The 25,987-nt window shown below is 45.9% G+C and overlaps 1 protein-coding gene across 9 annotated transcripts in view; it reads left to right on the top strand.

Moving 5' to 3' along the window:
* Positions 1-25,987, top strand: part of LIPE (lipase E, hormone sensitive type) — a 32,325-nt gene that overhangs the window by 4,872 nt on the left and 1,466 nt on the right. For 2 of the 9 annotated variants that reach the window (XM_058196088.1, XM_058196089.1), the window contains exons 2-12: positions 6,258-6,336; positions 6,904-7,007; positions 7,950-8,011; positions 9,332-9,864; positions 15,778-15,868; positions 17,239-17,384; positions 18,473-18,658; positions 19,588-19,882; positions 22,438-22,665; positions 24,109-24,279; positions 25,417-25,784. In XM_058196088.1, coding sequence (XP_058052071.1) covers positions 7,975-8,011; positions 9,332-9,864; positions 15,778-15,868; positions 17,239-17,384; positions 18,473-18,658; positions 19,588-19,882; positions 22,438-22,665; positions 24,109-24,279; positions 25,417-25,784 — 2,055 coding nt within the window. In that variant the 5' untranslated portion in view covers positions 6,258-6,336; positions 6,904-7,007; positions 7,950-7,974. The remainder of the gene's footprint in view (positions 1-6,257; positions 6,337-6,903; positions 7,008-7,949; positions 8,012-9,331; positions 9,865-15,777; positions 15,869-17,238; positions 17,385-18,472; positions 18,659-19,587; positions 19,883-22,437; positions 22,666-24,108; positions 24,280-25,416; positions 25,785-25,987) is intronic. The other 7 variants (XM_058196090.1, XM_058196091.1, XM_058196087.1 and 4 more) reach the window with 5 other exon arrangements.

Below are 25,987 nucleotides of genomic sequence, written 5' to 3'. Positions count from 1 at the left end.
TTTTGCCCAGGTGCTACGTTTTCAAAGAGTGGAGACGGCATGCTACATGTTCCCTTTCTAGGGAAATCTTGGCTCCGATGTACGCCTTGTTTTTGTGCGAATCCCACGGGGGGGCGGGGAGTGGGGGGAATGGAGGTTGGTACCCCAGCTGGCATCCACAAAGGAGGGTTTTGTGCGCTGTGTGCCTGGTACAGCTGGCCTCGGGGGCATCTCCTTTGCCATCTGGGGCCTCCTAATTAACGCCAGCGATGGCTGAGACATAGGAGAGGCATATGATGCTCTTTTGCCTTGTGTAACCGGGTTCGGAATGGGGGAGGATGTGGGGGGGGGAGCAAAGAATGGGGAAGCTTCGAAGGAAAGGCGTAGAATGTATCCCCTCGCCAAGCCCGCGACTGGCGGGATCTGATCCCTGACCCCTGAATACAGGTGGTCCTCGACTTACGACCACAGTGGAGCCCAAACATCTCCGTGGCTAAGCAAGACAGGGGTTAAGTGAGAATAGAATAGAATAGAATAGAATAGAATTTTTTATTGGCCAAGTGTGATTGGACACACAAGGAATTTGTCTTGGTGCATATGCTCTCAGTGTACATAAAAGAAAAGATACCTTCATCAAGGTACAACACTTACAACACAATTGATGGTCAGTATATCAATATAAATCATAAGGATTGCCAGCAACAAAGTTACAGTCATGTAGTCATAAGTGGAAAGAGATTGGTGATGGGAACTATGAGAAGATTAATAGTAGTGCAGATTCAGTAAATAGTTTGACAGTGTTGAGGGAATTATTTGTTTAGCAGAGTGATGGCCTTCGGGAAAAAACTGCTCTTGTGTCTAGTTGTTCTGGTGTGCAGTGCTCTATAGCGTCAGCGTGGAAAAAAAAACCCCGCTCCTACCTTGTCGTTCTCTTCCGTCCTGTTGTAACTCCGAATGGTCAGTTGAACAAATGGTTGTAAGTCCAGGACTACCCCCCCCCATGCTATTGTTTGCCCAGTCTTGCCCTTGTTTGCTTTGCTTTGCTTCCTTCCCTTCTCGGCAGCAAGAGGTCAAAGGGCAAAGGGTCCCAGACTTTGAGGACTGGGACGTGGGGGGGGGGGAAGGGAAGGATTGGCTTAACTTCTGCGTTCTGTAGGTTTCCCAACTCCTTTATTTCTCTTTCCCCCCCCCCCCCAAAGCTGTTGAACCTCCTCCGCCTGTTCCTTGCCCTCTCCCCCACTGCCCGCTTTGCTGTTTACAGCCCCCTGCCCTAATCCACCCCCACCAGCTGAGTTTTCCCCCAATTCCTCGCGAATGATGTTGTTTTCTTTCCAGCTGCCAAAGGAGTGACTCAGCCCCATACCAAATTCCACTTCTGGGGAAGGAACTGCCAGGCACCGGTGGAATTCGTCCCCCGTGATAGTTGTGTCAGTTTCGGGGCAGTAACGGTCATTTCCTGGGAACAAGAGAAGTGGGGTCCTTAGATCAATTAATCAGCCAAGCAGCTTGTCTCCAAGACTTGGGGGTGCTCCAAGCTTGGAGGTTTTTTGTTTTTTTTTTAAAGTAGAGAGATTTGTCTGAAATTTTAGAGGGTCTCCTGCTTGACAAAGGGGTTGGACTAGAACAGGGGTCTCCAACCTTGGCAACTCCAAAGTTGCAATTCTGGGAGTTGAAGTCCCACAAGTTGTAAAGTTGCAAAGCGGCTGAGGAATTCTGGGAGTTGAAGTCCCACAAGTCGTAAAGTTGCGAAGCGGCTGAGGAATTCTGGGAGTTGAAGTCCCATAAGTTGTAAAGTTGCAAAGCGGCTGAGGAATTCTGGGAATGGAAGTCCCACAAGTCATAAAGTTGCAAACCGGTTGAGGAATTCTGGGAGTTGAAGTCCACGAGTCGTAAAGTTGCAAAGCGGCTGAGGAATTCTGGGAGTGGAAGTCCACGAGTCGTAAAGTTGCAAAGCGGCTGAGGAATTCTGGGAGTGGAAGTCCCACAAGTCGTAAAGTTGCAAAGCGGCTGAGGAATTCTGGGAGTTGAAGTCCCACAAGTCGTACAGTTGCCAAGGTTGCAGGTCCCTGGATTTAGAAGACTTCCAAGGTCCCTTCCAACTCTGTTGTTCTGTTATTTCTCCATGGGGGCTGGAATCTGCACTTGGGATTCCATGTTGCTCTCCTGATCCTTATATACCTGATGCCGTGGGAATGAGTAAGGCAGAAGTCAGAATTGCTGCCCTATTCTGTAAGGTAATGTTGTTGCGTCTCTTCCAGGAAGAGTATACCTCATTATGGCTTTGTTTGTTTGGCCTTTTATTATTATTTTTACAAATGACTCAAGGCAGCGAATAGATCCAACACACCCTCTTCCTCCTCCTCCTCTTTTCTCCACAGCAACAACCCCGTGAGATAGATTGGGTCGAGAGAGGGGGACTGGCTTTAAAGTCCATCTAGCGGGCTTTCATGCCTAAGGCAGGACTAGAACTCCCCATCTCCTGGTGATTGACTCAAAGTCACCCAGCCGGCTTTCATGGCTAAAATGGGACTAGAACTCACCATCTCCTGGTGATTGACTCAAAGTCACCCAGCCGGCTTTCATGGCTAAAATGGGACTAGAACTCACCATCTCCTGGTGATTGACTCAAAGTCACCCAGCTGGCTCTCATGCCTAAGACGGAACTAGAACTCACAATCTCCTGGTGTCAAAGTCACCCAGCTGGCTTTCATGCCTAAGGCAAGACTAGAACTCACCGTCTCCCAGCCTGGTGCCTTAACCACTACACCACCCATAACCCATCTCAAAATCCCCCAAGATTGAGAAACACTAGTCTAAACACACTACAGCCTCACACAGAGGTGGCATTCAGCCGGTTCGGGCAAACTGAAGTGGCTCTCTAGTTATATGCGCTCCTTACTGGAGTTTGGAATTCAGTACCCGTGGCTTTTCATCGCTGGGGAAGCCGACGTGATGCGTGCGACACTTTCTCCGTAGATAAGGCCTCTTATTTGTTCACCCACGCAGCACAAGTTGTGCCAAGACATCTTCGTGGCGCGTCTGCTAATTGACAGTAATCGTAAACAGCGATGAAGCCTTGATACCCTGACAGTACCCGGTGTGCCTCTCAAAGGGCAACCCGCCTTAGGTGAATGTCACAGGTTACGCTACGGTTAAAACACACCTGTTGCATTACGCAAGACTTACATAACTGTTTCTTGCTCGGAGGAATCGGTGATCTGGAGCTTTATGTTCCGGGATGGTGTTGTAACCTGCCCGTTGGCTTGTCTTTTTGTAACCTGCCCGTTGGCTGCTTTTAGCGGAGAAGGATGGTCCGATAGTTCGCTCATCCCCATTTCATTCATGAATTATGAGAATTTCACACCTGGTAGGGTGTGACAGAACCTGGCTGTACACCGCAGTGATTGGCTGACACCTCTGACATCACAATCGCACTCATTCCTGAGAGGCTGGCTGTGTTTGGGGGTTTTTTAATGGCAGGGTTTACACACACACACACTGCAACGCCAAAGGAAGGAAGTGAACACCGAATACTCGGCATTCCAGCTGCTGATATATAGGCCCGCGTGAGAAATTGGGAAGGTGGGATAAGAAAACATAATGTTGTTGTTTTTTTCCCCAGAAGATCCCAAGTAAACAGCCTGTCTTGCCTATTTTAGGCAAACACACTATCTGAATTTGGGGGTGGTAGTCACTAAACTTTCCCTACCGGTTCACAAATGTGAGTGCGTGTGCATTCTTCGCTCACACGCGCCACTTCCACTCATGCGCACCCATGTACACGGCCTCAGAAACATGCTTAAATAGGACGGCATAGACCTGGAGCAAGTGGGCGGACCCACCTACGATTTCCACTACCGGTTTGCCCGAACCGGCTGAATGCCACCTCTGTGTGAGGCCGTAGTGTGTTTAGACTAGTGTTTCTCAATCTTGGGGGATTTTGAGATGGGTCACGGGTGGACTTCAACTCCCAGAATTCCCCAGCCAGCATGCTTATAATCCCAATTATCATAAGCGGAGGGCTTTCTTTACGAATCCGAAGCCAGAAAAGGATATTAAAGTAAGAGATATTGAACCAGAGGTTCAAAATAAAAATAAAACTCCATCCTCTTCTTCCTCCTTCTCCAGTCTCCCAGTGTTTGAGGAGGTGTCACAGAGAAGACGGGGAGGGGTTTCAACCTGTTCTCCACGACAGGGGTCTCGAACTTTGGCAACTTTAAGATAAGACCGGTGGACTTCAATTCTGGGAGCTGAAGTCCACAGGTCTTAAGGTTGCCAAGTTTTGAGACCCTTGCTCCAAGGCACCTGAGGGCAGGATAGGAAGTAATGGGTGAACAATCATTAAAAAGAGATCCAATCCAGAGTTAAGAGAGATTTCCTGACCGTGAGAACAATTAATCGGTGGAACGGCTTGCCACCAGAAATTTTTATTTTTTTTAAATTTACATTTATATCCCGCCCTTCTCCGAAGACTCAGGGCGGCTTACAGTGTGTAAGGCAATAGTCTCATTCTATTTGTATATTTTACAAAGTCAACTTATTGCCCCCCCAACAATCTGGGTCCTCGTTTTACCTACCTTATAAAGGATGGAAGGCTGAGTCAACCTTGGACCTGGTGGGACTCGAGGCTGTGTTTTAATAACAGGCTTCTTACAGCCTGAGCCACACCGCGGCTCCATCACTGGAGATTTTTTAAGTGGACCGTCATTTTTCTAGAATGGTACAAGGTTTCCTGCTTGGGCAGGGGGGTTGGTAACTAGAAGACGTCTAAGGTCCCTTCCAATTCTTATTATTCTGTATATTTGTATGTCGAGAAGATCCACACGGGGATCTTTTGGATGGAAAGTCCAATGAATTAAAAGGATCCTTTTCCAAACCAAAATAGTTATTTGCTCTGGTCAAAAGCAATGTAGTCCTTCGCTTAGCGACCGTTCAAAGTTACAAAAAGGGACTTACTTATGAATGTGCTCTCACACCTACAACCGTTGCTTGATCAGGCGATCAGAATTCGGATGCTTGACAACTGGTTCATATTTATGACGGTCGCAGCCGTCCTCTTTTGCGACCTTCCGATGAGCAAAGTCAATGGAGGAGCCCGATTCACTTAGCCAACCGGGTTGCATAAATTAGCAATCGCAACGCTTCACTTAACAACCGCGGCAAGAAAAGTCGTACCGTTGGCCCTAAATTCACTTTTACCAAGTGTTTTACTTAGCAGCAGAAACCTCCGTGGTGGACGTAAGTCGAGGACTACCCGTATTTGGTCCGCTGTATAAAAGCTCAAATTGCTTTCCTATTTTCCAGCAACCCCGGAGCCCCATCCGTGGGGGAGAATAGGCCCCTCTTAAAAACAAATCATAAAAACGATTCACCGTTTTTAAGATGGATCTTTAAAAAAGTTGATTCATCTTCATTGGATCAGGACTCGTGAAACCTAAGAGGGTGAAGAGCCGAGGCAGCGTTCCAGGGTGTTGAGAAAGGCCCCTGTTTGTGTAGTGGCGAAAAAAGAACACACAATTCCTCTTTTTTTCTTAGAACTTGAACTTCACGGGGCTTCGGATGAAATTCCATGCAGGAGATCTGGGGCAAATGCCTTCACTCCGCCAGCGCTCACTTTGCAAATTGTGTGACCTGGAAATTCAACCCGAGAATCACAAAGCATCATTTTAGGGCAGGGGTGGCTAACCTTTTTCCCGTCGTGTGCCATGCGTGCCAGCATCCATAATGCAATGCGTCCCCCCCAAGCATGCAAACATGACTCCCCCGGCTTCCCCCCCGGTCCCCACGCGTGTGAGCACGACCCACCCCTTGTTTTGGGTCTAAGATCCTCCCTGCAGCCTCCTGGGTCCAAAGCCGGGCCATGGGGGGGGGGGGAACGCGCCAAACTCCCCCATGGTCCACCCCGTGCATCCGCGCATGATCTCCACGCATCCCAAAAATCAGCTGGCAGGAGGTGCGCGCACATACGTGGTAGAGCTGAGCTGGCCGACAGCTCATGTGCCCGCAGAAAGGGCTCCATGTGTCAGCTGATCATGGTTTTAGGAGAATGATGTGTAGAGATAGCCCTTGGCTTACAATTCATTTTCATGACGGTTCGAAGTTACAACGGAAGTTACACAAAATGACTTACGACCTTTGATCATTCCTGCTCCTCCTGCCTCCAAATCTTCCTCCTTTCCCCTTACGCAGCCCCCCCCCCACTCCCCCCAAAAAAACCTTGCCATGGGTACCCAGATTTCTCCTTAAAGATCTATTTTGTGGTGCCTGATGTATTCCAGAAATGGCATTTCAGAGGAAGGTTGATCTGCTAGCCCAGAATTCCTGTCTCTGGAGGAGATGATCTTCTCGGGGAAAAAAGTAAGTTCATGCAGAGGAGAAAGAGAAAGAGTGATAGAGAGAAAGAGAGAGAAAGACAGAGAGAGAGAGAGAGAGAGAGAAAGAAAGAGAGAGAAAGAGAAAAAGAGAGTGAGAGAGCAAAAGAGAAAGAGAGAGCGGGAAAGAGAGAGAAAGACAGAGAGAGAAAGTGTGTGAGAGAGAGGAAGAGAGAAAGAGAGCGAAACAGAAGAAGAGGAAGAGAGAAAGAGCGAGAGAGAGAAAAGAGAGAAAGACAGACAGAGGGAGGGAAAGAGAGAGAGAGAAAGAGAAAAAGAGTGAGAGAGCAAAAGAGAAAAGAGCGAGAGAGAGAAAAGAGAGAAAGACAGACAGAGGGAGGGAAAGAGAGAGAGAGAGAGACATCAGTCCTTCCATCCTGTTTTCCTTGCTCCCCAGGCCTTATTGTGGTAGGTCAAATTTAAGCATTGTGTTTAGCCTGTACCCCTTCACCCAGCAAGCAAGCGGGGGGTGGGGGTGGGGGGGGTGTGCTCCTTCTGCTTTCCTCCCCCCCCCCCTTCTTCTGGACTGACCCCTCCTTTTCATCCTCTAAAGGCGGAGTCAGTTTCCCCAGCCTTGTTTTAAGTCAGCCAGTGATTGTAAGGCAACTCGATCCCTTCATCAGAGAAAAGCTGGATGCCGGTTAGTTGACACCCCGGGTAAGTTGTTCTCTTCTTCTCCTCCTCGCAGCAGGATCCCCCCCCCACCCCATCCGAGATCCGACCTTGCACAGGGGGGAATTTGTTAACCAAACGGGGAAGGGTCTCAGTTGTGGGCACAGATGCCCACCGATATCTCTCTCTCTCTCTCTCTCTTTCTCTCTCTCTCTTCGCAAACTCTTGGGGGGGAAAAGAGGGGGAATCCAAAATACAATTCTCTCCATCTCCTTTGCGGGATGAGGGGTGGTCTCCCCCTGGCAGAGAGATCTTTTCTTAAATTTCTTTGGGGTTTGGGAGGAGAGGGAGGGACAGCGCCTGGGAAGGGTCTTCCAGGGTGGAAAACTAGACCGCCCGAAACTGCGGTTCCTAAGTAGCCAAAATGGGGCTGGGGAGAGAACTCTGTGTGTGTGTGTGTGTGTGTGCGCGCTTTTTCCCACTGGGCCGGTGGGAAAAGAGAGAACAACAATCTGGCAAAAATTGTGGGTATTGCAGTTTGCAGTTTCCCTGCCTCCTCCACTCCCCAGAAGGGAAATTCGTGGCAATTGTACTTTTTGTTTTATTTTTTTTGGTGGGGAGTTGAAGAAGAGAAGTCAAAATAGATGGAGAGAGACGTGAATTACAAGTTACGGGGTTAAGCCAGGGCTGTCCGAACTTGGCAACTTTAAAACTTCAACAGATGGGACTTCAACGTCCAGAATTCTGGGAATCCGCAAGTCTTAAGAAAGTTGTCGAGGTTGCAACCCTCTGAGGCTAAGCTTTCTCTCCTTTCTGTGACCAAATGTCCTTTGGTCCTCTCCTGATGTCCTTGGTCCTCTCTTGCTTCGTCCTGTCTCCTTCTGTCCAGCCTCAAAAGGCTGGACAACGGAGAAGAAGAATTGGGGGCTGAGATGGAACTCCTTTGAGGATTGCTGCTGTATTAAGCGATGCCCCCTCCTCTTATAGGGCCAAGGAGTCCTCCAGGAGCTACATGGTCCTTATGGAATATTTAGCTGAGACAGGAGAATGTAAGTAAAAGTAAGAAGTTTGGGCCACGCCATCCGTTCTCTCCTCTTTCAAGAACAGTCTTGAACTAAATACATTCAAAACCATCAAAATGGTGGTGGGTTTTAGGAGAAACCCTTCCATACTTCCACCTCTTACAATACTAGACAGCACAGTATCAACAGTAGAGTCCTTCAAGTTTCTAGGTTCTATCATATCTCAAGACTTAAAATGGACACTTAACATCAAAAACATCATCAGAAAAGCACAACAGAGAATGGTCTTTCTGCGCCAACTCAGAAAGCTCAAATTCTCCAAGGAGCTGCTGATACAGTTCTGCTGAGGAATTATTGAGTCTGTCATCTGCACCTCTATAACTGTCTGGTTCGGTTCTGCAACCCAACAAGACAGACAGAGACTTCAGAGGATAATTAGAATTGCAGAAAAAAACATGGCTACCAACCTGCCTTGTTTTGAGGATCTGTATACTGCACAAGTCAAAAAGAGGGCTGGGAAAATATTTACAGACCCCTCACATCCGGAACATAAACTGTTTCAACTCCTACCCTCGAAACGATGCTATAGAGCACTGCACACAACTAGACACCAGAAGAGTTTCTTCCCGAATGCCATCACTCAGCTAAACAAATAATTCCCTCAACACTGTCAAACTATTCATTAAGTCTGCATTACTATTATTCTTCTCTTCCTTACTAGTATCTATCTCTTCCCACTTATTACTCTAACCATGTTGCTTGTATCTTTCAATTTATATTGGTTTTTATTTGTTTCCTAGTACGATTTGAGAGCTTATTAGTAACCTTGACTATCACTAAGTATTGTATCATTTTATTCTTGATGAATGTTTTTTATTCTCCTTATGTACACTGAGAGCATACGCACCTAAGACAAATTCCTTGAGTGTCCAATCATACTTGGCCAATAAAGAATTCTATTCTATTCTATTCTATTCTATTCTATTCTATTCTATTCTATTCTATTCTATTCTATTCTATTCTATTCTATTCAAAATGGGACCTTGAGGACTAGAAGACCGCCAAGGTCCCTTCCAACTCTTGTTATTCTATTCTATTCTATTCTATTCTATTCTATTCTATTCTATTCTATTCTATTCTATTCTATATGGGACCTTGAGGACTAGAAGACTGCCAAGGTCCCTTCCAACTCTTGTTATTCTATTCTATTCTATTCTATTCTATTCTATTCTATTCTATTCTATTCTATTCTATTCTATTCTATTCTATTCTGCCTCCGAAATCTCCTCCTTAATCTTGTCTCTTTTCTTGGAACGGTTTCATTCCTTTCTCTTTCTCCCTTCGCAGGCTCCCCCAATTCCAGCACCATGGATGCCCGGCCGCTCTTCCAAACCTTGCTTACGCTGGCCGAGGATAACGTGGCTTTTTTCCAGAACGTCCCCACCGAGACCGGCCAACGTTTCCTGGCCGCCTTCACCACCATCCGAGAACATGCCCGGTGCCTGGAACCGATGCTCGACCACTTCTCCGCCATCTACCATATCTTCGACCTGGATGAGCACACGCCGGCCAACGGCTACCGCAGCCTGGCCCAGACGGTGCGCTGCTGCGTGGCTCACATCATCCACAAGAGCCGGTACGTGGCCACCAACCGCCGCAGCATCTTCTTCCGTACCAACCACAATTGCTCCGAGCTGGAAGCGTACTGTGTCGCCTTGACTCAGCTCCGGGCTTTGGTTTACCTAGCCCAACATCTGCTGACCCAGAACCGCCCCGGCTACCTCTTCAACCACGAGGATCGAGGCCTCTCGGAACAATTTCTCCGGGAATACGTCACGATGCAGAAGGGGTGTTTTTACGGGCGCTGCATGGGCTTTCAGGTAAGGATTGTCGAGGCGGCCATATTGCATCTGTGAGGTGAAACCCACATAGCCTAGACGGAGGTGTCATAGAGAGAGAGAGAGAGAGAGAGAGAGATAGATATTTGTTTTTGTAGGTTTTCACGGGTATAGGTATGTAGGTTTTGGTGTATTCGGGTCTTTTCCCGTGTAAGGTTGACATTATCTTGGCGATGTTTTGACGAGGTCTCACTCGTCATCTTCAGGCTGGTGCTTACGGCTTCGTGCTTGTGCAAGAAAAGCACAAGCACGAAGAGAGAGACAGCAGCTCCGACCACACTATGCTCGCACAAGCACGAAGCCGTAAGCACCAGCCTGAAGATGACAAATGAGACCTCGTCGAAACATCGCCAAGATAATCTCAACCTTACATGGGAAAAGACCCGAATACGCCAAGACCTACAAATACAGATATAGATATAAATATAAATAAAGGGAGACTAGTATAGATCTATTTCAAACTATTTAGTTCTCATCAGCTTGGCATACTCTTCTGGGATTCGAACCTTGGCTTGCTTGCATATTACGCAGATGTATTAACCTCTAAGCCACAGGTTCTCCTCGCTATGTCAGCTGTACCAGGGGAGAGATTAAGTGGTGTTTTTTTTCCCTATCGAAGCAACCTGGTCTACCCAAATATGGGAGGGAGCATATTCTTCCCTTTCGCCTTTCAGCCCCGATCCAAGGAGCCCTCGCAGGCAGTCGCTTTCACGACAAACTATTTTGTGTTAAATTTATATTTACTGGCAAAGAAACGGGAAGTTTTTAATAAGAGATTGGATAACCATTTGCCTGAAGTGGTGTAGGGTTTCCTGCCTAAGCAGAGGGTTGGACTAGAAGACCTCCAAGGTCCCTTCCAACTCTGTTATTCTATGTATATTAATTAGGATTATCGTATATATGTACGTGTGGGTTTGTTTACTTGTTTGCATCCTTTGCCTTTGTTACAAATAACTCAAGGTGACGAACATATCCAACTCATCTTCCTCCTCCTATTTTCCCCACAACAACAATCCTGTGAGGTGGGCTGGGCTGAGGGAGAGAGGCCCAAAGACACCCAGCTGGGTTTTCCCGCCTAAGACCATTAACCTGGTGATTGGCCCAAAATCACTCAAGGAGCTTTTTTATGGCTAATCCTAAACAAAGAGAGAAGTAACCCGGAATTAAGGAGAAACTTCCTAAAAGTGAGAACAATTAACCAGAGGAACAGCTTGCCACTAGAAGTTGTGGAGGCTTTGAAGAAGAGAGGTCCTCCACCACTGGGGGTTTTGAAGAAGTGAAGAAAATTGCATTTGTCTCAAATTATATAGGGTCTCCTGCTTGAGCAAGGGGAGTTAGACTAGAACAGGGGTCTCCAACCTTGGTCCCTTTAAGACTTATGGACTTCAACTCCCAGAGTCCTTCAGCCAGCAAAGCTGGCTGAGGAACTCTGGGAGTTGAAGTCCACAAGTCTTAAAGGGACCAAGGTTGGAGTACCCCTGGACTAGAAGAACCCCCAAGGTCCCTTCCAGCTCTCTATTCCGATTGATTTTAAGCTCTTTGATCTCATCCCCAGCTGGATTTTTTTTTTTTGAAGGAATTGGACTTCGTTTTCCTGCTGCTGATACATTTTAGGTGGTCCAGGCAATATCTTGTGTTTGCTTCTTTTTTGTCTGTTTTTGGAACACATACACACATGAGACTGGGTGAGGGAATAAGGTAGTTTGCAAGCACAGTTTCCCCGAGGGCCAGAAACATCCTGAGGAAGTCAGTTTATGTTATTATTATGTACTAAACAAATGTATACAGCCGCCCAACTCATACATAGTGAGAATGCTGATCGCTGAATATTTAATTCTACAACAGTGTTTCTCGAACTTGGGCCCTTTAAGAGGTCTGGACTTCAACTCCCAGAATTCCCCAGCTGGGGAATTCTGGGAGTTGAAGTCCAGACCTCTTAAAGGGCCCAAGGTTGAGAAACACAGCTCTGCAGACGTCAGAACTCATATTATTTCCCATCAGCTATTCATCTCTACCCCACAACACACAGACACAACCCGAGTTGCCGTTTGAATTCATTAAAAAGGGCCCTATCGTCATTGCTGTCGCCTCCCTGTTACCAGACTGCAGTGGTGACCTTGCTGTTTAATATTTCCCCCTCCCCCCCACTTTCCCGTACAAGCTGCAACCTTGACCAACCGGCCCTGAACAAGTCAGGCATGTTCCTGCATTTCTCCGCCCCCCCCCCCCACCTCCTGTCTCCAGTTCTTGCCTGTCACTCTTCAGCAGCCTTGCTGCAGCTATCCGGTGGCTTCTGCCCTTTGCTGATCGTGGTGACAATAACACCTATTGCATAGCTTGCCCTTTGTGTCCCGATCCGTGTACACTTACAGGATCTCATGGAAGGTCAAACCGAAAGCAATTCACGTTGTTAGTTACTGGGCAAAATCTTATTTCACTCGTACCTCGGAAAGCTCAGACTGCCCAAGGAGCTGCTGATCCAGTTCTACAGAGGAATTATTGTCATCTGCAGCTCTAGAACTGTCTGGTTTGGTTCTGCAACCCAACAAGAAAAACACAGACTTCAGAGGATAATTAGAACTGCAGAAAAAATAATTGCTACCAACCTGCCTTCCATTGAGGACCTGTATACTGCACGAATCAAAAAGAGGGCTGGGAAAATATTTACAGACCCCTCACATCCTGGACATAAACTGTTTCAACTCCTACTCTCAAAACGACGCTACAGAGCACTGCACACCAGAACAACTAGAGACAAGAACAGGTTTTTCCTGAACGCCATCACTCTGCTAAGCAAATAATTCCTTCAACACTGTCAAACTATTCACTAAGACTGTATTAATATTATTCTTCTCATCTTTCCTATTGCCTGTTTTTCTACATGACTATAACTCTGTTGCTTGTATCTTTATGGTTTATATTGTTTTATTTAGTTTCCTAGTATGATTTATGTTGATTCCATCACTCAGTGTTGCGTCATATGATTTACGATGAACATATTTTTATGATGACTATGATCATGATTTATCCCTTATAGCTTTTATGTACAACAAGAACTTATGCACCGAAGACAATTTCCTTGTGTGTCCAGTCACACTTGGTCAATCAAGAATTCTATTCTATTCTATTCTATTCTATTCTATTCTATTCTATTCTATTCTATTCTATTCTATCCCATCCCATCCCATCCCATCCCATATTTTCTATTCTATTCTATTCTATTCTATTCTATTCTATTCTATTCTATTCCATCCCATCCCATCCCATCCCATATTTTCTATTCTATTCTATTCTATTCTATTCTATTCTATTCTATTCTATTCTATTCTATTCCATCCCATCCCATCCCATCCCATCCCATATTTTCTATTCTATTCTATTCTATTCTATTCTATTCTATTCTATTCTATTCTATTCTATTCTATTCTATTCTATTCCATCCCATCCCATATTTTCTATTCTATTCCATTCTATTCTATTCCATTCCATCCCATCCCATATTTTCTATTCTATTCTATTCTATTCTATTCTATTCCATCCCATCCCATCCCATATTTTCTATTCTATTCTATTCTATTCTATTCTATTCTATTCTATTCTATTCTATTCTATTCCATTCCATTCCATTCCATTCCATTCCATTCCATTCCATTCCAACCCATCCCATCCCATCCCATCCCATCCCATATTTTCTATTCTATTCTATTCTATTCTATTCTATTCTATTCTATTCTATTCCATTCCATTCCATTCCATTCCATTCCATTCCATTCCATCCCATCCCATCCCATCCCATCCCATATTTTCTATTCTATTCTATTCTATTCTATTCTATTCTATTCTATTCTATTCTATTCCATCCCATCCCATCCCATCCCATCCCATCCCATTTCTATTCTATTCTATTCTATTCTATTCTATTCTATTCTATTCTATTCCATCCCATCCCATCCCATCCCATATTTTCTATTCTATTCTATTCTATTCTATTCTATTCTATTCTATTCTATTCTATTCTATTCTATTCCATCCCATCCCATCCCATCCCATCCCATATTTTCTATTCTATTCTATTCTATTCTATTCTATTCTATTCTATTCTATTCTATTCTATTCCATTCCATCCCATATTTTCTATTCTATTCCATTCTATTCTATTCCATTCCATCCCATCCCATATTTTCTATTCTATTCTATTCTATTCTATTCTATTCTATTCCATTCCATCCCATCCCATCCCATATTTTCTATTCTATTCTATTCTATTCTATTCTATTCTATTCTATTCTATTCTATTCCATTCCATTCCATTCCATTCCATTCCATTCCATTCCAACCCATCCCATCCCATCCCATCCCATCCCATATTTTCTATTCTATTCTATTCTATTCTATTCTATTCTATTCTATTCTATTCCATTCCATTCCATTCCATTCCATTCCATTCCATTCCATTCCAACCCATCCCATCCCATCCCATCCCATCCCATATTTTCTATTCTATTCTATTCTATTCTATTCTATTCCATTCCATTCCATTCCATCCCATATTTTCTATTCTATTCCATTCTATTCTATTCCATTCCATCCCATCCCATATTTTCTATTCTATTCTATTCTATTCTATTCTATTCTATTCCATTCCATCCCATCCCATCCCATATTTTCTATTCTATTCTATTCTATTCTATTCTATTCTATTCTATTCTATTCTATTCTATTCTATTCCATTCCATTCCATTCCATTCCATTCCATTCCATTCCAACCCATCCCATCCCATCCCATCCCATATTTTCTATTCTATTCTATTCTATTCTATTCTATTCTATTCTATTCTATTCCATTCCATTCCATTCCATTCCATTCCATTCCATTCCAACCCATCCCATCCCATCCCATCCCATCCCATATTTTCTATTCTATTCTATTCTATTCTATTCTATTCCATCCCATCCCATCCCATCCCATATTTTCTATTCTATTCCATTCTATTCTATTCCATTCCATCCCATCCCATCCCATCCCATATTTTCTATTCTATTCTATTCTATTCTATTCTATTCTATTCTATTCTATTCCACTCCAATCCAATCCAATCCAACCCATATTTTCTATTCTATTCTATTCTATTCTATTCTATTCTATTCTATTCTATTCTATTCTATTCTATTCTATTCCATTCCATTCCATTCTATTCCATTCTATCCCATCCCATCCCATCCCATCCCATCCCATATTTTCTATTCTATTCCATTCTATCCCATCCCATCCCATCCCATCCCATCCCATATTTTCTATTCTATTCCATTCTATCCCATCCCATCCCATCCCATCCCATCCCATATTTTCTATTCTATTCTATTCTATTCTATTCTATTCTATTCTATTCTATTCCATTCCATTCCATTCCATTCCATTCCATTCCATTCCATCCCATCCCATCCCATATTTTCTATTCTATTCTATTCTATTCTATTCTATTCTATTCTATTCTATTCTATTCTATTCTATTCTATTCCATTCCATTCCATTCCATTCCATTCCATCCCATCCCATCCCATATTTTCTATTCTATTCTATTCTATTCTATTCTATTCTATTCTATTCTATTCTATTCTATTCTATTCTATTCTATTCTATTCCAATCCAATCCATTCCATTCCATTCCATTCCATTCTATTCTTGCATTTTATGTTTTAAACATTATGTCTTATAGTATGCCGTATTTGAATTGTGATGCTTCTGACACGGATAAATAAAATACATTTCAGTAATAAGTATAAATTCAGTTCTGGAGCCGGTGTTGAAACAGCAGGCAGGATTTGGGTGTCATGAAAAAAATAAAACAAAACAGGATTGCTCATCACTTCTCACGTTGATTCTTGGTCTTGCAGTTTGCTCCTTCGATCCGGCCTTTCCTGCAGACCATTGCCATCAGCCTGGTCTCCTTCGGGGAGAATTACAAACGTAACACCTCCGGCATTGGTGAGTATCAGGACTCAAGTCCTCATCCTTCAATAAGAGTTACCCGGTGGTTGTGTTGCCCTCGCAGAGCCTTCCCTTCCCCTAGTGTGAGGAGGTCCCTACAAGAATCCTAGCTAGCCCCCACCCACCCAAAGTGCATTAATGCCACTGGGGAAAAGGGGCTTCTCCTTGCATTTTAGGCCTTAGAAGTTTGAACTTGAAATATATGGGTATATATTCCTTCTTCCCTCCCTCCCTCCCTCCCTTTCTTCCTCTTCTCTGTCTCTATATCTATCCTTTCCTCCCTCCCTCTAATCTTATTCTCCTTCCATCCATCCATCCATCATTTCCTTTCCCTCCCTCCCTTCCTCCCTCCCTCCCTCCCTCCTTTCCTCTTCTCTGTCTCTATATCTATCCTTTCCTCCCTCCCTCCCTCCCTCCCTCCCTCTAATCTTATTCTCCTTCCTTCCATCCATCCATCACTTCCTTTCCTCCCTCCCTCCCTCCCTCCCTTCCTTCCTTCCTCTCTTCCGCCCTCCCTCCCTCCCTCTTCTCTGTCTCTATATCTATCCTTTCCTCCCTCCCTCCAATCTTATTCTCTGTCTCTATATCTATCCTTTCCTCCCTCCCTCTAATCTTATTCTCCTTCCATCCATCCATCCATCACTTCCTTTCCCTCCCTCCCTTCCTTCCTCCCTCCCTCCCTCCTTTCCTCTTCTCTGTCTCTATATCTATCCTTTCCTCCCTCCTCCCTCCTCCCTCCCTCTAATCTTATTCTCCTTCCTTCCATCCATCCATCACTTCCTTTCCTTCCTCCCTCCCTCCTCCTCCTCCCTTCCTTCCTCTCTTCCGCCTCCCTCCCTCCCTCTTCTCTGTCTCTATATCTATCCCTCCCTCCCTCTAATCTTATTCTCCTTCCTTCCATCCATCCATCACTTCCTTTCCCTTCCTCCCTCCCTCCCTCCCTCCCTTCCTTCCTCTCTTCCGCCCTCCCTCCCTCTTCTCTGTCTCTATATCTATCCTTTCCTCCCTCCCTCTAATCTTATTCTCCTTCCATCCATCCATCCATCACTTCCTTTCCCTCCCTCCCTTCCTTCCTCCCTCCCTCCCTCCTTTCCTCTTCTCTGTCTCTATATCTATCCTTTCCTCCCTCCCTCCCTCCCTCCCTCCCTCTAATCTTATTCTCCTTCCTTCCATCCATCCATCACTTCCTTTCCCTTCCTCCCTCCCTCCCTCCCTCCCTTCCTTCCTTCCTCTCTTCCGCCCTCCCTCCCTCCCTCTTCTCTGTCTCTATATCTATCCTTTCCTCCCTCCCTCCAATCTTATTCTCCTTCCTTCCTTCCATCCATCCATCTCTTCCTTTCCCTCCCTCCCTTCCTTCCTCCGTGCAGGAGTGGCTGCGGGCTCTCTCTTCATGAGCGGGAAATTCGCCATTGACCCTGAACTGCGAGGATCAGAGTTTGAGCGCATTACTCAGAACTTGGATGTCCATTTCTGGAAGAGATTTTGGAACCTCACCGAGACGGAATTGCTGGCGGTGAGTAGTCCTGTTGGGAGGAAACGGATCACCGGATCCCCACAGCAATATTTTCTTTGGAAAAAAAAACAATACGACAAATCAGAAGGAAGAGCAGATCCGAAAGAGGTTCATAAGGATAAACCAACCTTGTTGATGTTATGTTACTATAATTTTTACTATACAGGTAGTTGCACCCACAACTGTGTCCCAAATTTCTTTTGCTAAGTGAGACATTGGTTGTGAGTTTTTTGCCCCGTTTTATGACCTTTCTTGGCACCGTTGTTAAGTGAATCGTTACGGTTGTTAAGTTAGTAATACAGTCGTTAAGTGAACCGGCTTCCCCATTGACTTTGCTTGTCAGAAAGTCGCAAAAGGGGATCACGTGACTCCACGATACCGCAACCATCATAAATACGAACCAGTTTGCCAAAATGTCTGAATTCTGATCACATGAACCTTGGGAGGCCACAACGGTCGTAGATGTGAAAAATGGTCATAAGTCATTTATTTCAGTGGCGTCGTAACTTTGAATGGTCACTAAATGAACTGTCATAAGTCGAGGACTACCTATAAGTGTCGGGTCAAACAAGGATCCTCATGGACAGACAAGGAAAGACAGGAGATATCTGGTCCCCAAGGGACACGGTGGCTCAGTGGCTAAGACGCTGAGCTTGTCGATCGAAAGGTCGGCAGTTCATCGGTTCGAACCCCTGGTGCCGCGTAACGGGGTGAGCTCCCGTTCCTTGTCCCAGCTTCTGCCAACCTAGCAGTTCGAAAGCAGGTAAAAAATGCAAGTAGCAAAATAGGGACCACCTTTGGTGGGAAGGGAACAGCGTTCCGTGCGCCTTTTGGCGTTGAGTCATGCCGGCCACGTGACCACGGAGACGTCTTCGGACAGCGCTGGCTCTTCGGCTTTGAAATGGAAATGAGGACCACCCCCTAGAGTCGGGAACGACTAGCACATATGTGCAAGGGGAACCTTTACCTTTAAGCTGGTCCCTTGTTACTCAACAAGTTCTGTGCACTGAATCCTTATCAAAAGATATCGGATATTTGAGGACAGAATAGTTTTTAATCTCTTGTTTAATCTCGTCCTCCCATTGCAGTCGCTGGCCAGCATGGCTTCCTCTCAGGTCCGGTTGTCCCGAGCCTTGCTGGTCCCACCCCATTCCTTCGACCTGCCTCTGGTTTCTAACCCCAAACTGACTGTTACCATCACCCCTCCGGTGGCCCACACTGGACCGGGAGCCGTTCAGATGAGGCTCATTTCCCACGAGCTGCGTGAAGGACAGGTATGGACAGGTGGGAAGCAGAGGTGGGTTTCAGCAGGTTCTGACCAGTTCTGGAGAACCGGTAATTTTGAATAGTTTGGAGAACCGGTAGTCAAGATTCTGGCTGGCCCCACTCCCATCTATTCTCTGCCTCCGAGTCCCAGCTTATTGGGAGGGAATGGGGATTTTGCAGTAACCTTTCCCTGGAGTGGGGTGGGAATGGAGATTTTTTATTTATTTTATTTATTTTATTTATTTATTTGATTTTTATACCGCCCTTCTCCTGAAGGACTCAGGGCGGTGTATATTTTACAGTATTCTTCCCCTGCCACACCCACCAAGCCACACCCACAGAACCGGTAGTAAATATTCTGACTGGCCCCGCCCCCATTTATTCTCTGATATTCTATTCTGATTGATTGAAATGGTCTAGGATCTCCTGCTTGAGCAGGGGGTTGGACTAGAAGACCTCCGAGGGTCCCCTTCCAGCTCTATTTCGATTATTATTATTTATTATTATTATTATTTATTATTTGCATTTATATCCCGCCCTTCTCCGAAGACTCAGGGCGGCTTACAATGTGTTAAGCAATAGTCTTCATCCATTTGTATATTATATACAAAGTCAACTTATTGCCCCCAACAATCTGGGTCCTCATTTTACCTACCTTATAAAGGATGGAAGGCTGAGTCAACCTTGGGCCTGGTGGGACTTGAACCTGCAGTAATTGCAGGCAGCTGTGTTGATAACAGACTGTCTTAGCAGTCTGAGCCACCAGAGGCCCTTTCACGTTTTCCTCCTTTGCAGCTCGCCGCTTCCCAGAAACAGGTGCTCATGTTTTGGGGAGATCATCTTCCGGGCGCCGGCAGCATAGGGAGGAAGCAACGAGAGAGGCCTGCTCTAAGCCTTTTCGGATCTAACCCTTGCGATCTGTTTCTCTTCTCTGTAGGATAGTGAAGAATTGCTCAAATTGATGCGACCGGAAGGAACTCTGGCCCTGGAGCTGCCCTGGAAGTCCAAGACCCTGCCCCGTTCCCCTTACCTCATGGTGCATTTTCACGGAGGAGGTTTCGTAGCCCAGACCTCCAAGTCGCACGAGCCCTACCTCAAATCGTGGGCTCAGGAATTGGGGGCCCCTATTCTTTCCATCGACTACTCGCTCTCACCCGAGGCTCCGTTCCCACGAGCGTTAGAGGAATGCTTCTTTGCCTACTGCTGGGCTCTTAAAAACTGCCACCTCTTGGGTAAGGAATTGGGGAGCAGCCCCTCCTTCCACGGGGGGGGGGGGGCACAGCAGAGGTGGGTTTCAGCAAGTTTTGACCAGTTCTGGAGAATCGGTAGCAGAAATTCTGAGTAGTTTGGAGAACCGGTAGTAAAAATTCCAACTGGCCCCGCCCCCACCTGTTCTCTGCCTCCCGAATCCCAGCTGATCGGAAGGAAATGGGGATTTTGCAGTAACCTTCCGTTGGAATGGGGAAGGAATGGAGATTTGACAGTATCCTTCCCCTGGAGTGGGGAGGGAATGGAGATTTGACAGTATCCTTCCCCTAGAGTGGGGAGGGAATGGAGATTTGACAGTATCTTTCCCCTGGAGTGGGGAGGGAATGGAGATTTTACAGTATCCTTCTTCTGCCACGCCCACCAAGCCACGCCCACCAAGCTACACCCACAGAACCGGTAGTAAAAAGTTTTGAAGCCCACCACTGGGGCACAGGGGACAAATCATTACAGGTTGTCCTTGACTTATAACTACAATTTGCCAAATTTCCCTCCCTGAGCGAGGCCGTTAAGTAAGTTTTGCCCCGTTTTACAACCTTTCATGCCACCGTTGTTCAGTGACATGATGGCTAAGGGGCTTTCCGTTTGACTCGGCTTGTCAGAAGGTCCCGAAAGGATATCATCGCATGATCCCGGGACGCTGCAACCATCATAAGTACACGCCAGTTGCCCTGCATCTCAATTTTGATCAGCTGACTGTGAGGATGTTGCAATAACCATAAGTGTGAAAATGTTATAACGGGGAAGCTATGAATGTCCTTTAATGCAGGGGTCTCCAACCTTGGCAACTTGAAGACTTGTGGACTTCAACTCCCAGAATTCCTCAGCCAGCTTTGCTGGCTGAGGAACTCTGGGAGTTGAAGTCCACAAGTCTTCAAGTTGCCAAGATTGGAGACCCCTGCTTTAATGTGAAAAACAGCCATAAGTCACTTTTTCAGCTGGCCTCGTAACTTCAAACAGTCGGCTGTTGTAAGTTGAGGACTACCCATGATGTTTTAATTTATTTTCTATTGCTTTCGAAATCATAACGGAAAAAGAAAAGGAACAAAATTCACCATCGGTCAGTTACAAAAAGGCAGATTTACTCGAAACAGCTCAGGTCCCGCAACATTAGCTCGAAACTCCATCAAACATCCACATCGACCTATCCCAGGTTCTTGGGGAAGGTTCGAGAAGTGCATATAAAAATGCCAAATCCCAGCCTGAACATCTGGCTGGCTGTGCGACAAACCATAGTAATAATCAGGATAGGGAAAAGGCACGGGGGTTTAAAAATAAGTGGAAAAAATGCAACAAAAATTAGTATCATAAGACAGTGTGACAGTAATTATCAAAAATTAGTATAAAAATTAGTTAGGTAGGTGGGTAGATAGATAGATAGATAGATAGATAGATAGATAGATAGATAGATAGATAGATAGATAGATAGATAGATAGATAGATAGATAGATTGATTGATTGATTCTATATATACTTTTACCTGATGCAAATATTATTCAAGTACGCCTATATTTCTAATGCACTTGATAGCTATATGTTTCTTTATCCTACTGTATTTTGTATAAACGAGTCTCATATTTCCATTATATTTGTCCATACGTCTGCTTCTTTTGGGAATCAGTTCATAGCTTGGCCACCTATAAACCAGTAATAAAAAGTTCCTGAGTCTGGGAGACGTCAGGGGGATTTTGAATGTTGCTTTATTTCCCCCAAGGGAGACCCCGAGAGAATTTGTCTTAATTGTGTGTGTGTGTACTCCAATCTTAAGATTCATTAGACAGTTTCAGGTGTGCTTCTTATCCTCAAAACAGCCAAGGAGTTTACAGCTGCAGTGAGCAATACTTGGAATCACCAAGATCACGGCCGCCATTTTAGTTTTGTTGATCACACCTGCAGACCGCAAACAATTTAACATGCAGACTGCAAACCGTTAAAACATACGAAGAACAGTTGCAGGACCTGGGCATGGCTAGTCTAGTGAAGAGAAGGACAGGATAGCTCTGAGGGGCTGCCACAGAGAGGAGGAGGTCAAGCTATTTTCCAAAGCTCCCGAAGGCCAGACAAGGAATAACGGATGGAAACTGACCAAGGAGAGATTCAACCTGGAAATAAGGAGAAATTTCTGACCATGACAACAATCTACCCATGGAACAAAAGTTGCCTTCGGAGGTTGTGGGAGCTTCATCACTGGAGGCTTTCAAGAAGAGATTGGACTGCCATTTGTCAGAAATGGTGGAGGGTCTCCTGCTTGGGCGGGGGGTTGGACTAGATGACCTACAAGGTCCCTTCCAACTCTGTTAATCTAATCTAAGATCTTAAAGTTGCCAAAGTTGTAGATCCTCCTGGCTTAGGGAATGGTCAGAGAAGAGAAGGCACATAGAAAGGCTCTTCCTTAACTTCTTGGGTTACAAAAGAGACCAGACAGGAGATTGGTCCTATCAGATTTACACAACCAGATTTGCTAATTCTACTTATTCCACCATTCCAGTTCTGACTCCTCTTCCTTTCCATCCCTCGGCAGGCTCCACAGCACAAACGGTGTGCCTTGCCGGGGACAGCGCCGGCGGCAACCTCTGCATCACCGTCTCCATGCGCGCCGCTGCTTTTGGGATCAAGATGCCGGATGGGATCATGGCAGCCTACCCCGTCACCCTCTTGGAGGCTGCCGCCTCGCCCTCGCGCCTTCTCACGCTGTTGGACCCGCTCCTGCCTCTCAGCGTCTTGTGCAAATGCCTAAGTGCCTACGCAGGTGAAGGATCTCGCTGGAAAATGGGGAGGGGGGCGGCCACGTTTATGGAGGTGGGACAGGGAGGGACGAAGGTGGGGCAGGCGGCTGACAATCCGGTATCCGTGTCGGAACTGGAGGAGTTTAGGAAGGATTGGACCCCTGAGGGAGGAAGAGCTTTATTTCAAGGTTGGCTTCCAGGTACAGTTCAAGATGCTCAGAGATGGGTTCCGGTAGCGGAAATTTTAAGTAGTTCGGAGAAACGGTAGTAAAAATTCTGACTGGCCTCACCCCCATCTATTCTCTGCCTCCCAGGTCCCAGCTGATCGGGGGGGAAATGGGGATTTTGCAGTATCCTTCCCCTGGAGTGGGGTGGGAATGGAGATTTTACAGTATCCTCCTCCTGCCACGCTCACCAAGCCACACCCACCAATCCATGCCACACCCACAGAACCGGTAGTAAAAAAATTACTGAAGTTGCTGGTTTTCCATAACATCCATAAGTTTGAAAGTAGCCAAATTGGACACTCCTGTTTTTTTTAGGCCACTCGAAGTTCCTTTTTTTTGTTTTGTTTTTAATTTTTTTTTTTTTCATTTTTAAGCCACACAAAATTTTTGGGAGCCCAGGTGGCCTGTGCCCACTAAATAAAACAAAGCCTGCTGTTGGTTTCAGAAAGTGTCATCCAGCCAGCGAGTGGGACTGTCCCTGCAATCAGGACCAAAATCTGGATGTCTGACCTCGGCTGGGGAATTCTGGGCGTTGAAGTCCACCAGGCTTAAAGAATAGAATAGAATAGAATAGAATAGAATAGAATAGAATAGAATAGAATAGAATAGAATAGAATAGAATAGAATAGAATAGAATAGAATTTTTTATTGGCCAAGTGTGATTGGACACTCAAGGAATTTGTCTTGGTGCATGTGCTCTCAGTGTGCATAAAAGAAAAGATACGTTCATCAAGGTACAACATTTACAACACAATTGATGGTCAATATATCAATATAAATCATAAGGATTGCCAGCAACAAGTTATAGTCATACAGTCATAAGTGGAAAGAGATTGGTGATGGGAACGATGAGAAGATTAATAGTAGTGCAGATTCAGTAAATAGTCTGACAGTGTTGAGGGAATTATTTGTTTAGCAGAGTGATGGCCTTCGGGAAAAAACTGTTCTTGTGTCTAGTTGTTCTGGTGTGCAGTGCTCTATAGCGTCGTTTTGAGGGTAGGAGTTGAAACAGTTTATGTCCTGGATGTGAGGGATCTGCAAATATTTTCATGGCCCTCTTCTTGATTTGTGCAGTATACAGATCCTCAATGGAAGGCAGGTTGGTAGCAATTATTTTTCCTGCAGTTCTAATTATCCTCTGAAGTCTGTGTCTTTCTTGTTGGGTTGCAGAAGCTGGCAAGGCTAAACACAACTACTTCCCCTTCCTCATTTTTTTATTTTTTGTCTCCCAACCCGAAGGGATGGAGTCCGAGCAGCCAGACGACTCGACCTTGGAGAAACTGGACCCCATGAACATGATGCGCCATAACACGGCCCTCCTCTTCCGAGACTTGCGCCTGGGTGCGTCCGCCTTGGTTGGCTCTTTGATGGACAAGACAGGCAAGCACAACAGGGCGGGTGCAGGAAATGGTAAGAAGGGGCTCACCCGGGCTCCAGGCTGCCAGCTCCCCAGCTTCATCTGTTCCTGCCTTCCTCTTCTTCGTCTTCCCGCGGCAGACATGGCGCCAGCTCTGAGCACCACGGTGGCTCCCTACGGCGTCCCTTGGCCGGCTGGTGCCGATGCTCCCGAACTCCTTACTAATTCCAGCGCTTGGTAGGAACTGTCCTTTTCTCTCGCTGTCAGGCGCCGCTGCTTTCAAAGCGCAGGGCTTTGTAACTGCAGGGGGTGCTCGACTTAACAACCATCCGATGTTCAGGGAGCGTTCGAAGTTGCAATGGCGCCCCGAAAAAGCGACTCGTGACCGGCTTTTCACACTTAACAACCGTCGCAGCGTTCCCCCGGGGTCACGTCTGATCAAAATTCAGGCGTTCGGCAAACCGGCGTGTCTTTGCGAAGGTCGCAGCTTCCCCCCCGGGGTCACGTGATCCCCTTTGGCGACCATCTGACGAGGCAAAGTCAGATGCGGGGGAAGCCCGATCCGCTTAACAGCTGCAGTGTTTCTGCTTAACAACGGGGGCCACCAAAAAAGGTCGTAGAATGGGGCAAAACTCACCGAATTGCCTTCCTTAACGACGGCGATTTTTGTCTCAGTGGGTGGTTAGAAATGAAATCTTGCTTCGCGCCCTCGCCCCCCCCCCCCCCCATGGACTTCGCTTGTCCAAAGCGGCTGGGAAGGTTGCAAATCAGTTTATTTATTTATTTATTTATTTATTTATTTATTTATTTATTTATTTATTAAATTTTTATACCGCCCTTCTCCCGAATAATAAAAAACAACAGCAATATACACATAAAACCATAATTAAAAAACTTATTATACAAATGGCCGAATTAAAACATTTAAAATAAAACCCCGAATTATAGAACGTTAAAGCATTAAAACTAATTAAAATCCTATTAAAATCCTATGCCAGTCCTGCGCGAACAAACAAATAGGTCTTCAGCTCTCGGCGGAAAGTCCGAAGGTCCGGCAGTTGCCGGAGTCCAGGGGGAAGTTCGTTCCAAAGGGTGGGAGCCCCCACAGAGAAGGCCCTCCCCCTGGGGTACAGTTGAGCCTGGGATACTCTAAGGTCCCTTCCAATCTGTTCCTCTTTCGTTCCGTGCAGAAGCCTTGAGGAAAAGCGCCTCCGAGACGAGCCTCAAATCAAAGTCCTTTGCCAGCCACAAAGATTCCAGGAAGAAGAGCCAGACGTGTCAAAATTTCTTGGGTTCCGATCTCCAGCGAGACTCCAGCCCTACCATTCCAGACCCCGACGATCAGCCCACCTTCTTCTTCTCCGACCGCGACCAAGAGGCCTTCTCCTCCAGCAAACTCCAGGGCTTGATTTTCCCCGACGGCTTCCAGCCGCTACGCAGCAACCAGCCTGCCACCAGCCTGCCTCTGGAGCAGTCGCCCATCGTCAAGAACCCCTTCATGTCGCCTCTTTTGGCCCCGGATGAAATGTTGAAGGGGCTCCCTCCGATCCATATCGTGGTGAGCATGCCTGGGAGGGGGAGGGGAAAGGGTGGGTGGGGGGGGGAGTAGGGTTGGGTAGATGTGGAAGTTGGGGAACACCTGGATGAGATGCCTTAGAAATCGTTAATCACACCGTGTCGTTTATTTATTTACTTGTTTCCTTATTTATATCTCACCTTCATTATTTCACAATAATTCAAGACCGTGGACATAGCTTATCT

The sequence above is a fragment of the Ahaetulla prasina genome, chromosome 10 (assembly GCF_028640845.1).
Source record: "Ahaetulla prasina isolate Xishuangbanna chromosome 10, ASM2864084v1, whole genome shotgun sequence".
Classification (NCBI taxonomy): Eukaryota; Metazoa; Chordata; class Lepidosauria; order Squamata; family Colubridae; genus Ahaetulla; species Ahaetulla prasina.
Note: the sequence above shows the minus strand (reverse complement) of the source record. Positions and strands in the feature narration are given on the sequence as shown.